The sequence below is a fragment of the Corvus brachyrhynchos genome, unplaced genomic scaffold, assembly GCF_000691975.1.
Source record: "Corvus brachyrhynchos isolate BGI_N302 unplaced genomic scaffold, ASM69197v1 scaffold281, whole genome shotgun sequence".
Lineage (NCBI taxonomy): Eukaryota > Metazoa > Chordata > Aves > Passeriformes > Corvidae > Corvus > Corvus brachyrhynchos.
The window spans coordinates 3,588,320-3,602,935 of record NW_008236509.1 but is presented as its reverse complement, the minus strand read 5'-3'; the positions used below and the strand labels follow the sequence as shown (position 1 = coordinate 3,602,935).

The 14,616-nt window shown below is 41.2% G+C and overlaps 2 protein-coding genes across 4 annotated transcripts in view; one reads left to right on the top strand and one right to left on the bottom strand.

Moving 5' to 3' along the window:
• The window catches only part of DNAJC24 (DnaJ heat shock protein family (Hsp40) member C24), a 35,286-nt gene extending 22,537 nt beyond the window's left edge, over positions 1-12,749 (top strand). Inside the window, exons 2-5 of one of the 2 annotated variants that reach the window (XR_001859377.1) lie at positions 1,903-2,041; positions 7,518-7,805; positions 11,271-11,339; positions 12,175-12,193. Coding sequence is in view for 1 of the 2 variants with exons in the window: in XM_008644078.2 (XP_008642300.1) it covers positions 1,903-2,041; positions 11,271-11,339; positions 12,175-12,299 (333 nt within the window). In the remaining variant the exon portion in view is untranslated. Of the gene's footprint in view, positions 1-1,902; positions 2,042-7,517; positions 7,806-11,270; positions 11,340-12,174 lie in introns of both variants that reach the window. The other variant, XM_008644078.2, reaches the window with a different exon arrangement.
• Positions 12,750-13,580: 831 nt separating this feature from the next.
• IMMP1L (inner mitochondrial membrane peptidase subunit 1) overlaps positions 13,581-14,616 on the bottom strand; it is a 24,288-nt gene continuing 23,252 nt past the window's right edge. For both annotated transcript variants that reach the window (XM_017726372.1, XM_008644077.2), the window contains one exon: positions 13,581-13,745. In XM_017726372.1, the coding sequence (XP_017581861.1) occupies positions 13,677-13,745 (69 nt within the window). In that variant the 3' untranslated portion in view covers positions 13,581-13,676. The remainder of the gene's footprint in view (positions 13,746-14,616) is intronic.

The following is a 14,616-nucleotide window of genomic DNA, read 5'->3' as shown; positions in this document are numbered from 1 at the left end:
GTCGTGTTTTCTGCATTGATTATTATTTTTCCAAAGCACTTTTGTGATGTGTGGTTTACTGGATTTTGCTGTGTCCTTCCAGCATAGTTCAAAAATGGTTTTTCAGTCAGACAAGGTTTTGGTGCAACAAAGGGAAAGCGGGACCAATTTTGTGGCAGTGTTCTCTCAACATTCGTGGCAGGAGAGAAGCCAGTATGCTTAGTTCTGCTTTGGGCAGTTGGTCAGTAATGTTTCCATGTATTTCTAACAAATTGATCTGAGAAGGTGTGGTCTTTGTGGCCAATCCAAATATCTAGCAGTTATCTATATAGAGTACAAGAACTTAATGCAATGACCAAAATTTTTTGGTTTTGTTTGTGTCTTAAAATTTCATCATCTTCAGTTGAGGAGATAGAAAAGGGGTCTCTAAGAGAGGAATCTTCATGGATCACAACAGTGCTTTAGCCATATTTTTAGCAAGTTGTAAGGTAGTGCTCAGTCTTGAATGCAGAGGGGACTTGAAGTGGAACAAAAATAGGATTTTGTGTACAGACCTCATACATGAGGTTGCAGATACATCCACCTGTATATGGAAAAATACCAGTGAAAAAACTTGAGGTCAAAGCATTTTGCTCATCCATCCCTGCTGCTGTTGTACAGGGGACTTGTCTGGGTAACACCTGTCAGTGCCAGTGTCAGAGACAGTGAGCAAATAGACTCCAGGAGAAGTGCTCCTTTTACATTTGGGATTTTATCAAGTACACATGGTACTAATATTTTTTTCTTTCCAAAATTAATTGTAAACTAAAACAGAGAGAATAATTTAGTCAGAAATCTGCTTAAACACTTATAGAACAGGTGTTCCACATCTTAAAATCTGCTGCATGTTTTCATTACCTCCACTGATGTTGGTATAAAGGGCAGTTAGAGCTCCAGAATAAGGGAAAACTTGGTCTATGACACAGTTATCTGCTGGTAGGCCTGATTATATTGCAACTTCCTCAACTTAAATGCTGTTTCCTGTTGGTCCATCACGTCTGCTGAGCAATTTAAAATATCAGAAAAAAAGAAATTACTGGAGATGAATTAAAGCTACAGGAAGATGGAGCTTTGAGGGGTCCTTATCAGCAGACACTGGAACCACTCAAGTCAGAATTTTCTGCTCAGAACAAATGAGAAAGAAAACATGTTACCATTTTAATTATTATTGCCTGTTTAACGTGAGTTTTCTTGAATAGCCATGTCCTTGAATAACTATTTCTTAACTAAAATGACACAATTTTGTAGCTAGTGATCCATGACTTTAAATATTTGGAAGGGCTCTTGATTCACTGGACTGGAAGAAATTAAAGATGTTTAGGCATATTTTCAAAAGTAGAATTGCATGTAGTATAAATTATATTTGATCATGTATATTTTATTTACCATTTAAATCATAAAAAAGCTAGGCACATGTAATACAGCATTCAATTTATCTGTAATAGCTTTAACTAAACATTGGTGGTAATGTTTAAATCAGCTCTGTGTCGTATTATGAGAGCTGCCAGCACTTCCAGCACCTCCTCTTGTTCCTGTGTCGTGGTCCCCTGCATGTACCTATTTCTGTTTGTGGTAGTCACTCTCTAGGTAAATTGTCCATAAGACCAGTGATTCCATCAGCAAATTATCCAGAAAATGCCGTCAGTGCACATGGTGACACTTGTGCCACTGGTGGTTCTGTTGCCATTCCAGTGGGATAATTAAATTGGCAGTTTCCTCTTGTTCCCAGCATCGTCATCTCCCTTCCTTTGGCTCCTTAGCTTAGACCTTCTCCTTTTCTCTGTCCTCCTAACTGAGTATCAAATGCATTATTGATTGCTCCTCTCCCACCCTCCTCACTTTCACTCCCCCAATCTTTTTTTTTATGTTGTTTTTGATTGGCAGTATCATCCTGACAAACAGGAGGCAGATGTGCCAGCAGGAGAAGTGGAGGAGCGCGTGCAGCGGTTCATCGAAATTGATCAAGCGTGGAGAATTCTAGGGAACGAGGAGACAAAAAAAGAGTATGACCTGCAGCAGCGTGGTAGGTTCCTGCCAAGGAGTGCTGGAGTGGCAGCAGCTCTTTAAATAAGCAGGGGCTGGGAGTGGTAGTTAGATGGTATTTTAAAATGCTGTTTAGTGCTGAACCAAATGTTTCTTTCCCTCTTGTCCTACTTTCAAACGTGGATCCATTATTTATAGCTTGCGCTGCACATACGTTAGCTGCTGAAAATATGGAATTACTTCCAACAAAACGTTAGGGGGCATTATTCCTAATACTTTGAATTATTATGAAATCTGTACTAATTGCAGACCTTAGCCCTTTTTATTTTATGAAGGTAGCTTCATTAACCGTTCTTAATTTTAAGTTTCATACTCCATTTTGTTGCAGTGTTTTAGATGTAAGTATTAATCCATCAACACCTAGTGTTCATTGTGTACGGATTTATAGCCAGAATCATTAGGACACATTCTTTTCCGTTGTGTGTGTTAGGTAGTGTTCATAATTCATCCATAGTCTAAACTAGCCTTTCTAAAGCAGGTTTGTAAATAATATTTCAGTGTAACATATTAACTAGGCAGCTCTAGCACGCATTTCTTTTTATGCCTCTCAGAAAATAGCTTCTTAAAACAGTGACAGGCTGTTGTGAGAAAGAAAGGGGGGAAATGTAGGTCAGGTCTGTCACACATGGGCTACCATTACATGAAGTGATAGGCTGTCTTTCTGCTCTGGCCTCAGGATAGGAGTCCCTCAGCCTTCCATTAGAACCTTCAATAAATGTATATCCACCCTACATGTTAATGGGGGGAGTCAATAATAGTGGCTTGCCTGTGGGGAAAACACTCGGTCGCACTCTGCAGTAACACACTGCGGCCCGGCATTGACGTGGAGCCACCACCACTGCGGAATGTGTCTGATAAAAGCCCACTGTCTCTGCAGCTTGTTATTGAATTCCCTGCCATTGTACATTGGCACACCATCAGACCTTGCTCTCTTGTGCTGATTTTTAACTCCCCTGCTGCCGCCGATGCCACAACTTGGAGAGACAAAGGCGTAGTCACTGTGGCACATAGGCATCACTGCAGGATAAAGAGGGTGATACAGAACTGGATATACACAGGGTGAATTCTCGAGTTAAATAACCTTGTATTTCAGACTTTGTGTGGCTTTGGGAAGAGAGGGGGAGGGGTGAAAACAGAGTTCTTGAATAAATATTTTAGAACAATGGAAAAATTTGGATCTTGTTCTATTTGTAATGTAAACAGTATTAAGATCAGACTTAAACAAATTTTTCATCTCAAAGCTGTTTTTCAAATGCCTGAAGGTGATGTCAGAACAGGAATTTCTGCTGCCCAGTGCTCTCATCCTGTTGTACTCTTACCATTGTAATACTGGTTGTGTCTTCTCTTTTCACAAATTTTATGTGCAGAGGAAAGAGGAAACACTAGAGACGAAGTTAGGAATCTTTTCAGTATTTATTGAGTTTTACCTACAGCTTAAATTCAGACTATGAAGTTCCGTTTTGCCTGGGTCAGGTTAATCCACTGGAGTAGAGAGATACATCAAGATTTTGTTTTCCCTTGGGATTTAAGGACATAGCTATAAGTTAGTTTTGACAGTAATTTGAAGATTATTTGTATTTTCTGAGATTCTTTTGCATCCAGAGGAGTTCTTCGAAAAGCCATCTCAAGATTCTGTATAAAAGACTTGGTAAATAAAGAAATCAGATTGTACCTCTATTTAGGCAGGTGTTAGGTAATGGATGGTGATGGGACATTGTTTTAGTACAGAGGGTGCCATTCCCAGGGCCCCCGTGTTTCAGGCTGAGCCACACCTAACACACATGTGCAGTGCTGCTGCATTCTTTCCAGCATGTTCCCTGGCAGCAAAATGATGGGGAAATAAATTCTAGTTCTTTGAATGCCTGTCAAGCTGCTTCTGAAGTCATGATTCTAGACAAATTCGTAGACACTGCCATAAAAGCTCACAGAAACAAAGGAATTGAGACAGCAGCTAAGGGGAATAGTGATGAGAGAGATAATACAGCAAGTTAGTAAGATGCAAAGGAAGCCTAGGAAGCAGGATCTGAAGGATGCCAGTGTGTGTATGTGTGTGGCTGCCCATCAGCAGGGAGCCCTTTGCACTGTAGTCTTTTCCCTTTTTCACAGATTGTTTATTTGTATGTACCTTCTTGTGTTACACTAACTAAATCTTAATTACTTGGCTCAGAAATTCAGTAGCCAGAGAAGTTCCAAGGAGATGAAATTCTGTGGGGCTCTATGGTTTTAATTTTCTTTTTGTTTGAATACCAAGTTTTTTGTTGCGAATACCAAGTGAATATGCTTCTATATCTTAATACTGCTTTTCTCTGAAGGTTTCCCAATAATCTCCTAATTTTTTTCGTGCCTTCAGGCCATAGATTAAAGGGAAGGGACAAACCACAAACTGTTCAGAGGTTAGGCTCAAATACTTATCCAGCTTTTTCTGGTCTGGAAATCTTATAAGAACTGCCTTTTTCAATGTTTTCTGAAATTTTTTCCAATTCATTGTTTTGTCATAGAAGAATACCTTTTTATGATTGTGAATCTTTTGTTTACAGTCCCCGCAAAAAAATTGGGGGATGAAAAAAAAATCTGCATAACAATTTACCTATGAAGAATGCACTTGGGTTTTGTTGTCAATAGATTTTCTTCTTAGATTTTTCCGTTCTTTGTTTGATATCCCATGTAAAAAAGATGAATATGCAGTTAAAATCAAGCTTGACACTGATAATTACCATAAGTTTTTCAGTGAGTTTAGCTTGGAAAAAACATGTTTCACTTTCCTCACATTAGAAGTCATGTAAACCCTGAAAGTTTATGCTTTTGTGACACAGCTGGAAAGAAGAAAAACTTCTCAGAGAATCAGAGAATCACACAGGCTGGAAGACACCTTCATAGGCCATCCAGATCAATCTCCTCCTTAAAGCCATTCCTCATAGTCAGTTGCTCAGGCCTTCTCCAGCCTAGATTTAGTGTCTCCAAGGATGGAGGTTCTCGAGCTGCTCTGGGCAGCAGCTCCAGTGTTTGAACACCCTCAGAGTAGAAAAACCAACCAAATGAATGGAAACCAAACCCCAAATCAACCAAAACATGTTTTGCTTCTATCAGGTCCTATATAAGGACTTCACAACTTGTGCCTTGCACTTCTCTTCTTTCCTGTGTGCATTTCTGAGAAGTCTCTCTGCATCCTCCTTGCCCCTGACCATGGTGGCAGTCCAATGGACTCACTCTCATATGTCAGGGCTTTGTACTGGGGACACCAAAACTGGACACAGGATTTCAGATGCAATTTCTTTAGGGCTGAGTAGAGAGGAAGAAAAATCCCTGTGCTGACTCGTGTTGAGCCTGTTGTCCATCAGGTCCCTCTGTGGAGAGCTGCTTACCAGCCAGATGTCTCCCAGCCTGTACTGGTGCACTGGGTTATTCCATCCCAGAAGCAGCACTTCATCTTGGTTGAACCCTTTGATGTCCCTGACAGCCCATTTCTATATCCTATCCAAGTCCCTTTGAATAGCAGTCCTGCAACTGCTTGGGATTTTTGTTGATATATGCAAAGGAACTGTATCTAAACAATCACATTACCAAGGTAATAATATGAATTCATTTGATGTTGTAATTATTGATTGATTGTATGTTTTAATTATTAAGGATTGATAAGCAGAAAGGTCACAAAATTAAATTAATAAATTGGTGCCTTAGATTAATTTCTGGTGATAAATGTAGCAGATAATTCAAAGCTAGTAATGGAATCGACACTAAAACCAGTTGCTTTGTGTATGATTTTGGGTGGCAAATTTAAGAGTCATGGGGTTTTTTTCCATGTATGGCTCTAGTGAGGTTCAGTCAAGGATGGTGTATTTTCACATGAGGATGGACACAGATGTCCATAACTCATAGAATCGCAGAATGGTTTGGGTTGGAAAATACCTTAAAGACCATCCTGTTCCAGCCCCTCTACCATGAGCAGGGACACCTTCCACAGGACCAGGCTGCTCAGAGCCCCATCCAGCCTGGCCTTGGACACTTCCAGGGATGGGGCAGCCACAGCTCCTGTGGGGAGCCTGTGCCAGAGCATCGCCACTCTCACAGTCAATTTTTTTTTCCCTCTATCTAGTGAAAACCTGCTGTCTTTCAGTTTGAATCCATTCTGCCTTGTCCTGTCACTACGTGCCCAGAGGAGTTTTCGCATCTTGGCACATACCTCCTTTGGATTTTGAATTTTTAAATTACACTTTTAGAAAAATACTGCAGATGCAGTTTTCATACAGGAGTAACTTTCCAGTATAATTTCTGTTATGTTTGTGTGTCATCTCTTAGGCAGGGGGAATTCCACTCTAACTGGAATTGCCAGTATTCCAGTTTGTGCCTCTGAGAATGGTTCTGGTTCCATCCCCTCTGTTCCTTTCTCTTAGGCAATGAGGCACAACAAAAAATTGTACTTAGCCTAAAATAGCTCGTTTTATAACACCTGGTCACTAATGCAGGCTTTGCTGACAATACCAGTGGTGTTGCAGTGTGCCAGGTTATGCTCTGTACATGACAGAAGTGTATATTCCTTCTCCGGCCATGGATTTTATAGCTGCAGCCCCTCAGCTGGAGCACAACCCTTTGAACTCTGTGGAGTTAAAACTCATCTGCAACAAGTGAAGCAGGATTACTTTGGTATTTTTATAACGAACGTATCTCTTGGTTAATGAAAATTCTTAACACATGACTTTGTTAAAATTTCGAAGTAAGTGCAATTGTTTTAAATTAACTTAAAAGACTCAAATTTAAGTAATTGTTTTAAAACTGAAAAGTCTATTAGAAAAAATTAGCTTGTGAAAACATCTAGTGAGTACTGTGGTGATTTTTATGCAGAGTAAATACTATAAATGGTATTTGACTGACAGTACATATCTTGAAGTTTAATTGTGTTTGGTTTGGGGAAAAAAGAAAAAATCAATCCTAAGTATGTATGCCTGATAAAGAGGTAGAAAAATCTTTCAAGTATTATGACTGTTTTTACTATTACCATAAACTGTTAAAAGGGTTGAATTTCCATTTACTGCTTGCAACCCTTTCCCTAAAACTCAGCCTTAAATAGCCCAAGAAATATTTATTGTATCTTCAAGTGAAACTTAAATACCTTTCCTCTTTTACAATTTCTGAATGACCCAGCAAGGGCTCTAGTAAAGCTCTACTGAACCAAGCTGCTAATAGTTATTTAATGTTGTTCTGTAGCCTGAAAGAATCTCAGTAGATTTTTCCTTTTAATCTCTTTGAATTGCAGGCTCATAAACCTCTCTGATGAGCCTGCCAGTGTTTTCTTAGATCCTGCAGTTGAGACAATGGAGCTGCAGAATCCTTTCACCTCTTGTTGTTGGACAAATCCAATAGATGGCAAAGCCAGGCAGGCTGTACTACTGGGGAATTAAGATTTGTTTCATGAGTTCTGGTGAATGATCAGGTCTTCACATTTCCCCCTGTATGTTCAGGGTGTGTTTCAGAAATGACAACTCACAGAGTTTTACAGCCTGAGCAGACTGTTCAAGGTGCAAGGCCAGCACGTAACTCAGCACTGGTAACACTCCCGCTCTCCTTCGGCCAAGGAGTGAAAATGGGACACCAGTTTACTTCAGACAACCACCAACAGGGAGCCATGGTTGTAGTAACAATGATGCAGATGAAATAAGGAAGGACAGAAGAAATATGAATCACTGTGAGAACCAGTAGTTTGGATGTTCTGCTTGCAAACTCGGACTGGGCCGTGCCTCTGTTTTTTAGTAAGTGGCTACCTCTGTTTCTGCTGTCAAGGTGTATTAATGGCTGGGTGATGTATTTAATAGAGAACTAGAAAATAAAAAAGCTTTGTTCAACTCTGGAAAATGTTTCTCCTGCTTGAACCAGACAGGCAAGTAAATGCAGCGTGCAAAACTGCCTGACGAGCTGTTACTGGATTATGTGTGAAGTCAAGAGTGCTAATAGAAAATTTTTATTTTTTGAGATAACCAGATTTCAGATCTCATAGAATCACAGTCATAGAATATGCTGAGTTGGAAGGGACTTAGGAGGATCACTGATGGCCCTGCACAGGACACTCCAAGAATCCCACCATGTGCCTGAGAGTGTAGTCCAAACACTTCCTGAACTGTGTCAGGCTTGGTGCTGGGACCACTTCCCTGGGCAGCCTGTTCCAGAGGCCAACCACTCCCTGGGTGAAGAACCTCTTCCTGATATCCAACCTAAACCTCCCCTGACTGCTTCAGGACATTCCCTTGGGTCCTGTCACTGGTCACCACAGAGAAGAGATTGGTACCTGCCCCTCCTCTTCCTTTCACGAGGAAGTTGTAACTGCAATGAGGTCTCCCCTCAGTCTCCTCCAGGCTGAACAGACCAAGTGCCCTCAGCCACTCCTCATACAGCTTCCCCTCAAGGCCCTTCACCTTCCTCGTGGCCTCCTTTGGACACTCTCTAATGGCTTCATGTCTTTCTTATATTGTGGCACCCAAAACCGCACACAGGACTCAAGGTGAGGCCTCCCCAGGGCAGAGCAGAGTGGGACAATCCCTTCCTTTGCCCGGCGATGCTGTGCCTGATGCCCCCAGGATCTGAGCATCAGATGGGGAATAACAATCTCTGTTCAGGCTGGGAATTGGGAGAAGGATTAATTTTGCCCATTGGTTGGGGGTTTTTTTATTTTCAAAATTACAGTTGCAGCGATGAATTAGAAAAGCTTTGTTGAAATTCTGTTCCCTGGGCTTCATATTGTACCATGTTTGGAACAGAAGAGAGAGTAGACTTTTCCTCAGCTGCTTCTTCATTACTTTAATGGTTGGACTCGATCTTTAAGGTGTTTCCCAACATAAATGATTCTGTGGTTCTATGATTCACAAGTGACTGTACTTGAAGTACGGTAACCTCATGAATTTGCATCGTACCAGTTCTCTTCATGGTGGCTTATGGCCCAATTGCCCTTTTTGTACTTTGTAGCAGCGAGGCATGACCTAAACCTCCACCACCAATCCTATAAAAGTTGATTGGAGTGAACTTCTGCTTCATGAATTCCAAATAGGAAACTCTGCAAGTTTTCTAACTCAATTTTTTGTTACCTGTAGATGAAAATCTTTTCATTCTACAACATGAGACCCTTTCCCTTTGTGAAAATTGTGAATTTTTCTTCCCAGTATTAAAAATAATATGTATAAAATATATAAAAATATGTGAAATAGGAAGCATTTGCCATTTTCATACTGTTCTCATAGTTATGGTACTGTCTTATTTGATCACGGTGGTGAGCCAGATGGGTAGACAAACTTGATTTTGATCTCTGTTTATTGTTTTCTTCCTCAAAGAAAAGGAGGATTCTGCTTCAAGCAAGGCCTGCTGGGGAAAGGCCTCTGGCTGGTTTTGTGGGTGTTTTCAGGACATTCACCATTCCAGTCCTCACGTTTTGTAGCTTGTACCAAGCAAACTCCCAGTAACATTGGTGTTATTTGGGATGAGATAAGCCATCTGGTCCTTTCGTATTTTTGTATTTTGACACCTCACACAGTTAACTAATGTTCTGATCAGTGTAAGGAAAATTGGTGTATCTTCCAGTTTTCTTTCATCATTACACTCCTGATTTTTTCCCTTTCTTTTGACAGTAATAAAGTACTGGGTCTGAGAAGGTTAATTTTCTTTTCATTCTGACCTTTTCATTACCAAATAGGTGTTCAGCAAAGGTAACATCAAAGCGGCTGTACTGATCCTGTCATTATTTCCAATGTGTCTGATTTAATTGCTTTCATTAGAACTAATTTAGATGAGGCTCATTACCAGGCATATATCATGTACATTTCAGTTGAAAATAGAACAGTGAGGTGCAAAAGAAAGATTGGGATTTAATACTTGATGGTTGGGTTTTGGTGATAAAGAAGGAAATACTCCATTGTCTGATCAGACGAAGGCTGGAGAGGGGCAGTTTTTCTGGGCTGCTGCTGGAGAGGGGGCTGCAAAGTCCCTCAGTTCTACTTTTCAGGCCAGAGCAAGGAAGTTACATGGAAGTTACAAGTTACATAGAAGAAGCTGGGAACTGTTTAGAATGTAGCGAGTAAGTAGGGCAATCTCTTGGGAATTAAAACAACATAATCTGGGCCTCTAACTTTCCAGCAAGTGCTCAATAAGCAGCTCTGGAATAAGACATTATTTCACTGCCAGCTTTTCAAAGAAAGCTGCAGAAAACCCTCCATGCTCTCAAAAGCTACTAAACTATAAACAGGCTTAAAAATTCACTGCTCCAAGAGGAGGAACACCTCCCTCCTCAATAACATCTTCACTTAAACTGTACATAGGCACTAAGCTCCTGAGTACATTATTAAGCTAAAGAACTTGGTGTGAACGTTGTACATCAGATATGAGTGTGCTGATAAATGGAAAAAACACCAATATGTAGTGCACACTTTGCATTTGATGCTGTCAGTTGTGTTGTACGTTTTTCATTTCATGCTGTACCCAAATGTTGGAAGAATCTGGGGGATCAAATGGCAGCAGATCTCTCAGGTACAGGCTAGAACTTGTCTTTCTCTGCTCAGAGACTCTTTATCATAAAAGAGCATTTGGACTCATCTTCCCCTACGAGTGTTTTGCATTTATTTTTTTGCAGGAGTCTCAGTGGTGTTCTCACACACGACATTCACTTGGTGCTTATTGGAAGGTGGTTGTTTGGCTTCTCCTTTCTAGGGAAGAATGGGTTGCCTAAGACATACTGAGAAGTCTCCATTTGTGGAGATATTTAAAATCTGCCTGGACGTGGCCCATCCTGGTTAGCTTGCTCCAGCTGCCCTGCCTGTGCAGGAGGCTTTGATAGGGGATCTTGAGAGGTCCCTTTGGACCTCAGCTGTTCCACAAATCTGTGAAAAGTACAGGTTAGCAGGCATTCACCATTTCAGCTCGTGGAGTTCCAGCCAGGTTTTGAGAAGTGCATCAAAACAGAAGTTTGCCCCTAATTTCACAGAAGTGGGATGTGCAAAAGTGCTGGTTTCAGGGTCTTAATTCAGTAATACATTGTCACTATTTATTTCTCCTGGCTACAGGAGGACATTTTCCACCTTATGCAGATACATGGAAACTAAAATTTTAGAGAACTACATTTTTAACTGCTAGAGTGGTCAGGTAGGACTCTCTAGGAGGGACCAGATTGACTGCTAGGTATATAAAACTAATAATTTATCAGAAAAGACTGAACATCTGTTATGTTTGCCTTATAGAAGATAACCTGACAAAAGAATGGCCACTTCATGCACAGATTTATCTTGAGGATATGTCCTGGAATGAAGGTATGAGTGCCTTGCTGTTGATTCCTAATGCCTTTCATTGTAAATGGTTTCTGGGTTTTTTCTGCATCTTACACCATTGTTGTGTTACTTTAAGTGCTGGTTTTTTCTGTATTTCCTGAGACAAAGCTGTTTTGCTCTCTGAGATTACCTGGATTAGAATTTAACCTCCTGTCACATTTGTTTTCCATTCTGTCTACCTTGCTTCCCCCGCGCCCCCACTTGCAGGACCACTCTTCACCCAGCTCTCCTCTTGTATAAGTGAGAGTAACAGATTCTTCCTGTAGCTCTTGTGCATCTTCTCACTCTTCCTGTGACGGTAGAATCCGCGTGTTTCTTTTTGCATCTGGCACTGTTACTTCCCTCCTTTCTATTGCTCTGGCTTTTCTTGTTTAATTGCTTTTGGAATAAATGGCTGGTTTTATTTTTATTTTTTTACTTTTGGTTTTTTTTAAGTTGTGAGGGGAAAAATCCTTCTTTCCTTTGTTCTGTTTTGGTTCCTGGGTTAGCAGCCCGTTTTGGAACCATCCTTGATCTGTCACATGTATGACTAACACCAGTTAGCTTTTTCATCCATTTCACAGATGTGTACCTTGTTATTACTGGGGGGGTTCTTTGAAGAGACTCCACTGGCCCTGGTTGTTTGGTGTAAGAATACCTCAGTCACTGAAACATTTTGAGATTATTTTTGAGCTACAAATGGTAGCACAGATACTGATATTTACAACCCAGCAGTGGGAGGTTATTTGTTACTAAGAGCACCTTTGTGAACAAAATTCAAAATAAATTCTTGATTCTTCTCCAGCACTAAAGGCAGTTTTGTTTTCTTTTTTGGCAGATGAACAACTCTACACTCTCTCCTGTCGATGTGGTGGGAATTACAGTGTCTTCAAGAGTGAAACCAAAGATGTATCTTTGGTTTGCTGTGACACATGTTCACTTGTTATCGAGATCTTGCAATGATTGTTTCAATGAAGCACATTAAGTGTTACAAACTTTTCAAAAGACTGGACAAACAAGTGATAGCACCTACTAATGAAATACATGTTAAAGGGGGCACTACAAGAACAAGTTCATTCAGGCTTAAAAATGAAAAGTGCCCCTTTGCTCACACAGCTCTGCAGACATGAGGCTTGGATTTTCCTTCTGCAGCTGAAGAGCTCATTATTAAACACCTCCAACCCAGAACACCGAGTTCTGTACAACTGGAATGTATCTCCTGATCTAAACAATGTTTCTTTCCCAGCAAACAACAGAGTAGGCTTCTTTCAATTTCAGTCTGAAGCAGCTCTACCTTGGGCCTTTCCTCTTAGGTTAAACCCTTTTAACAGCTCAGATGACAAAATTCAATCAGGAGGCAGAGATGTGAGAATGCTTTGAAGATAATGAAGAACAAGGTTCAGTAGTGGGAAACAGGAACATTTTCTGTTTATAAGATAAATATTTAAGTTCATTAAATCCTCTAAGAGACTGGAACCTAGAAGGAGGAGGCAGAGCCTGGCAGCTGGCAGAGGCTGGGTGTCCCAGTGCTGAGGAGTGGGGCTGGTGGCTGTGCCCTGTGACAGTGACTGACGTCACCTGGGCAGCCTGGAGCAGGAGCACATTGAGCTGAGGCTCTCCAGCATCAAACAAATGGAGTCATCGTTCCCGAGAGGAAAGCTAATGAGGAAGCTGTGCTCTGACCCTACTGGGCAGTTACAGGGAAAACACCCAGCACTTCTGGGAGTGACCAGCAGATCTGGAACCCCACTGGGGCTGGTGGCTGTGCCCTGTGACAGTGACTGACGTCACCTGGGCAGCCTGGAGCAGGAGCACATTGAGCTGAGGCTCTCCAGCATCAAACAAATGGAGTCATCGTTCCTGAGAGGAAAGCTAATGAGGAAGCTGTGCTCTGACCCTACTGGGCAGTTACAGGGAAACACCCAGCACTTCTGGGAGTGACCAGCAGATCTGGAACCCCACTGGTGCCATGTTCAGTTCCAGCCCTGGCACCACCTGCTGATGTAGGGAGAGCCAGGATGGCTTGGCTGTGTGACAACGCAGTAAGTGCACTGTGCCTTTTCCATCCTTCTTAACAGTCAGTGCTAACCTTGGCTTGTAACAGAACCCCAAAACTTTCCCATAAATCCAAGCACTTAGTGTGGCTCACCAGAGGAAGCAGAGCAAGAGGCGCATCATTTTTGTTGGTGACAGCAGTGTATGATTCCCACTCTGAAGTTAGGTGTAATCTCAGAAAGAGACATCTTTGTCAAGTAATACTTGTGTTTATTCTAAGCAAAAATAGTTCCATTGATTTTAGTAGAAAATACTGTGAAAACTGTCAATAGTAACTTAAGTCTTTTAATCATCAAGAAATCTATGGCCATTGGGGCTTGCACGTAGAAATCCAAAGTCATTCAGAGGCCATATCTGTAAAATAAAACACAGTTACAAGAGATTTTAATCACAACTCAAAGTTCAGTATTTTCATTTGTTATTGTAATCGTTTCATAAACAGTGTAATTTTTTATCTCTTTGGTTGGCAGGGTAAAGAACTTTGCTCACTGATGTGCTTTTCTTACTGGGAGTGATAAATTCTGTATATCACAGGGAATCATTCCACAGTGTGAACTTTAGAATTTATACAGCGCATGCTTTGCTATGGAGAGCCTCACGAATTCCATTACCTTTTTCAGCCTTGGAAATAAATATGTTCCTAAAGAGTGTCTTTCAAATTCAGTGTTTTCTAGCTTGTACAGCTCTTCATGACTTTAAAGACAAGGTATATGTTTTTTGGTCCATCTAGGAGAAAAAGAGTACCACACACATGGACCTCCCCGTGGTGAGGTGTACATCGGTATTTTCAGGATGGGCCTTTGAGCTGCAAATACCAAACCTTGGGAAAAAAGATCTATAGGCTACAGGTCAACTTACACAAACAGGAATGAAGGGGTGGACTGCCTGCCACCATCCGGGCTCTGGACCAAGGGGCTCCTCTGAGAAGGGGACAGTTATTTACAAAAGAGCACAGCTCATCACCAAGTACAGGTGTCAGAGAATGATGCTGACCAATAAAAAAATCTTCTCTCCAGAAATTAACTGTATAGCTGTTCATGTACTGAATGCTCCCAGGAGTACTTTGCTCTGGACAGTCACTAATTACATGTAGGATGGTCTTGGATGCAAAAAAAAATAACAGGGAAGCAAGGACATTCATTTACTCGTTGTCCTTTGTCTCCCTTCAATGTCTGTGTCTCTTGGCAAGATGTTCTTTCAAAGATGGCACAAGGGACTCAGCAGG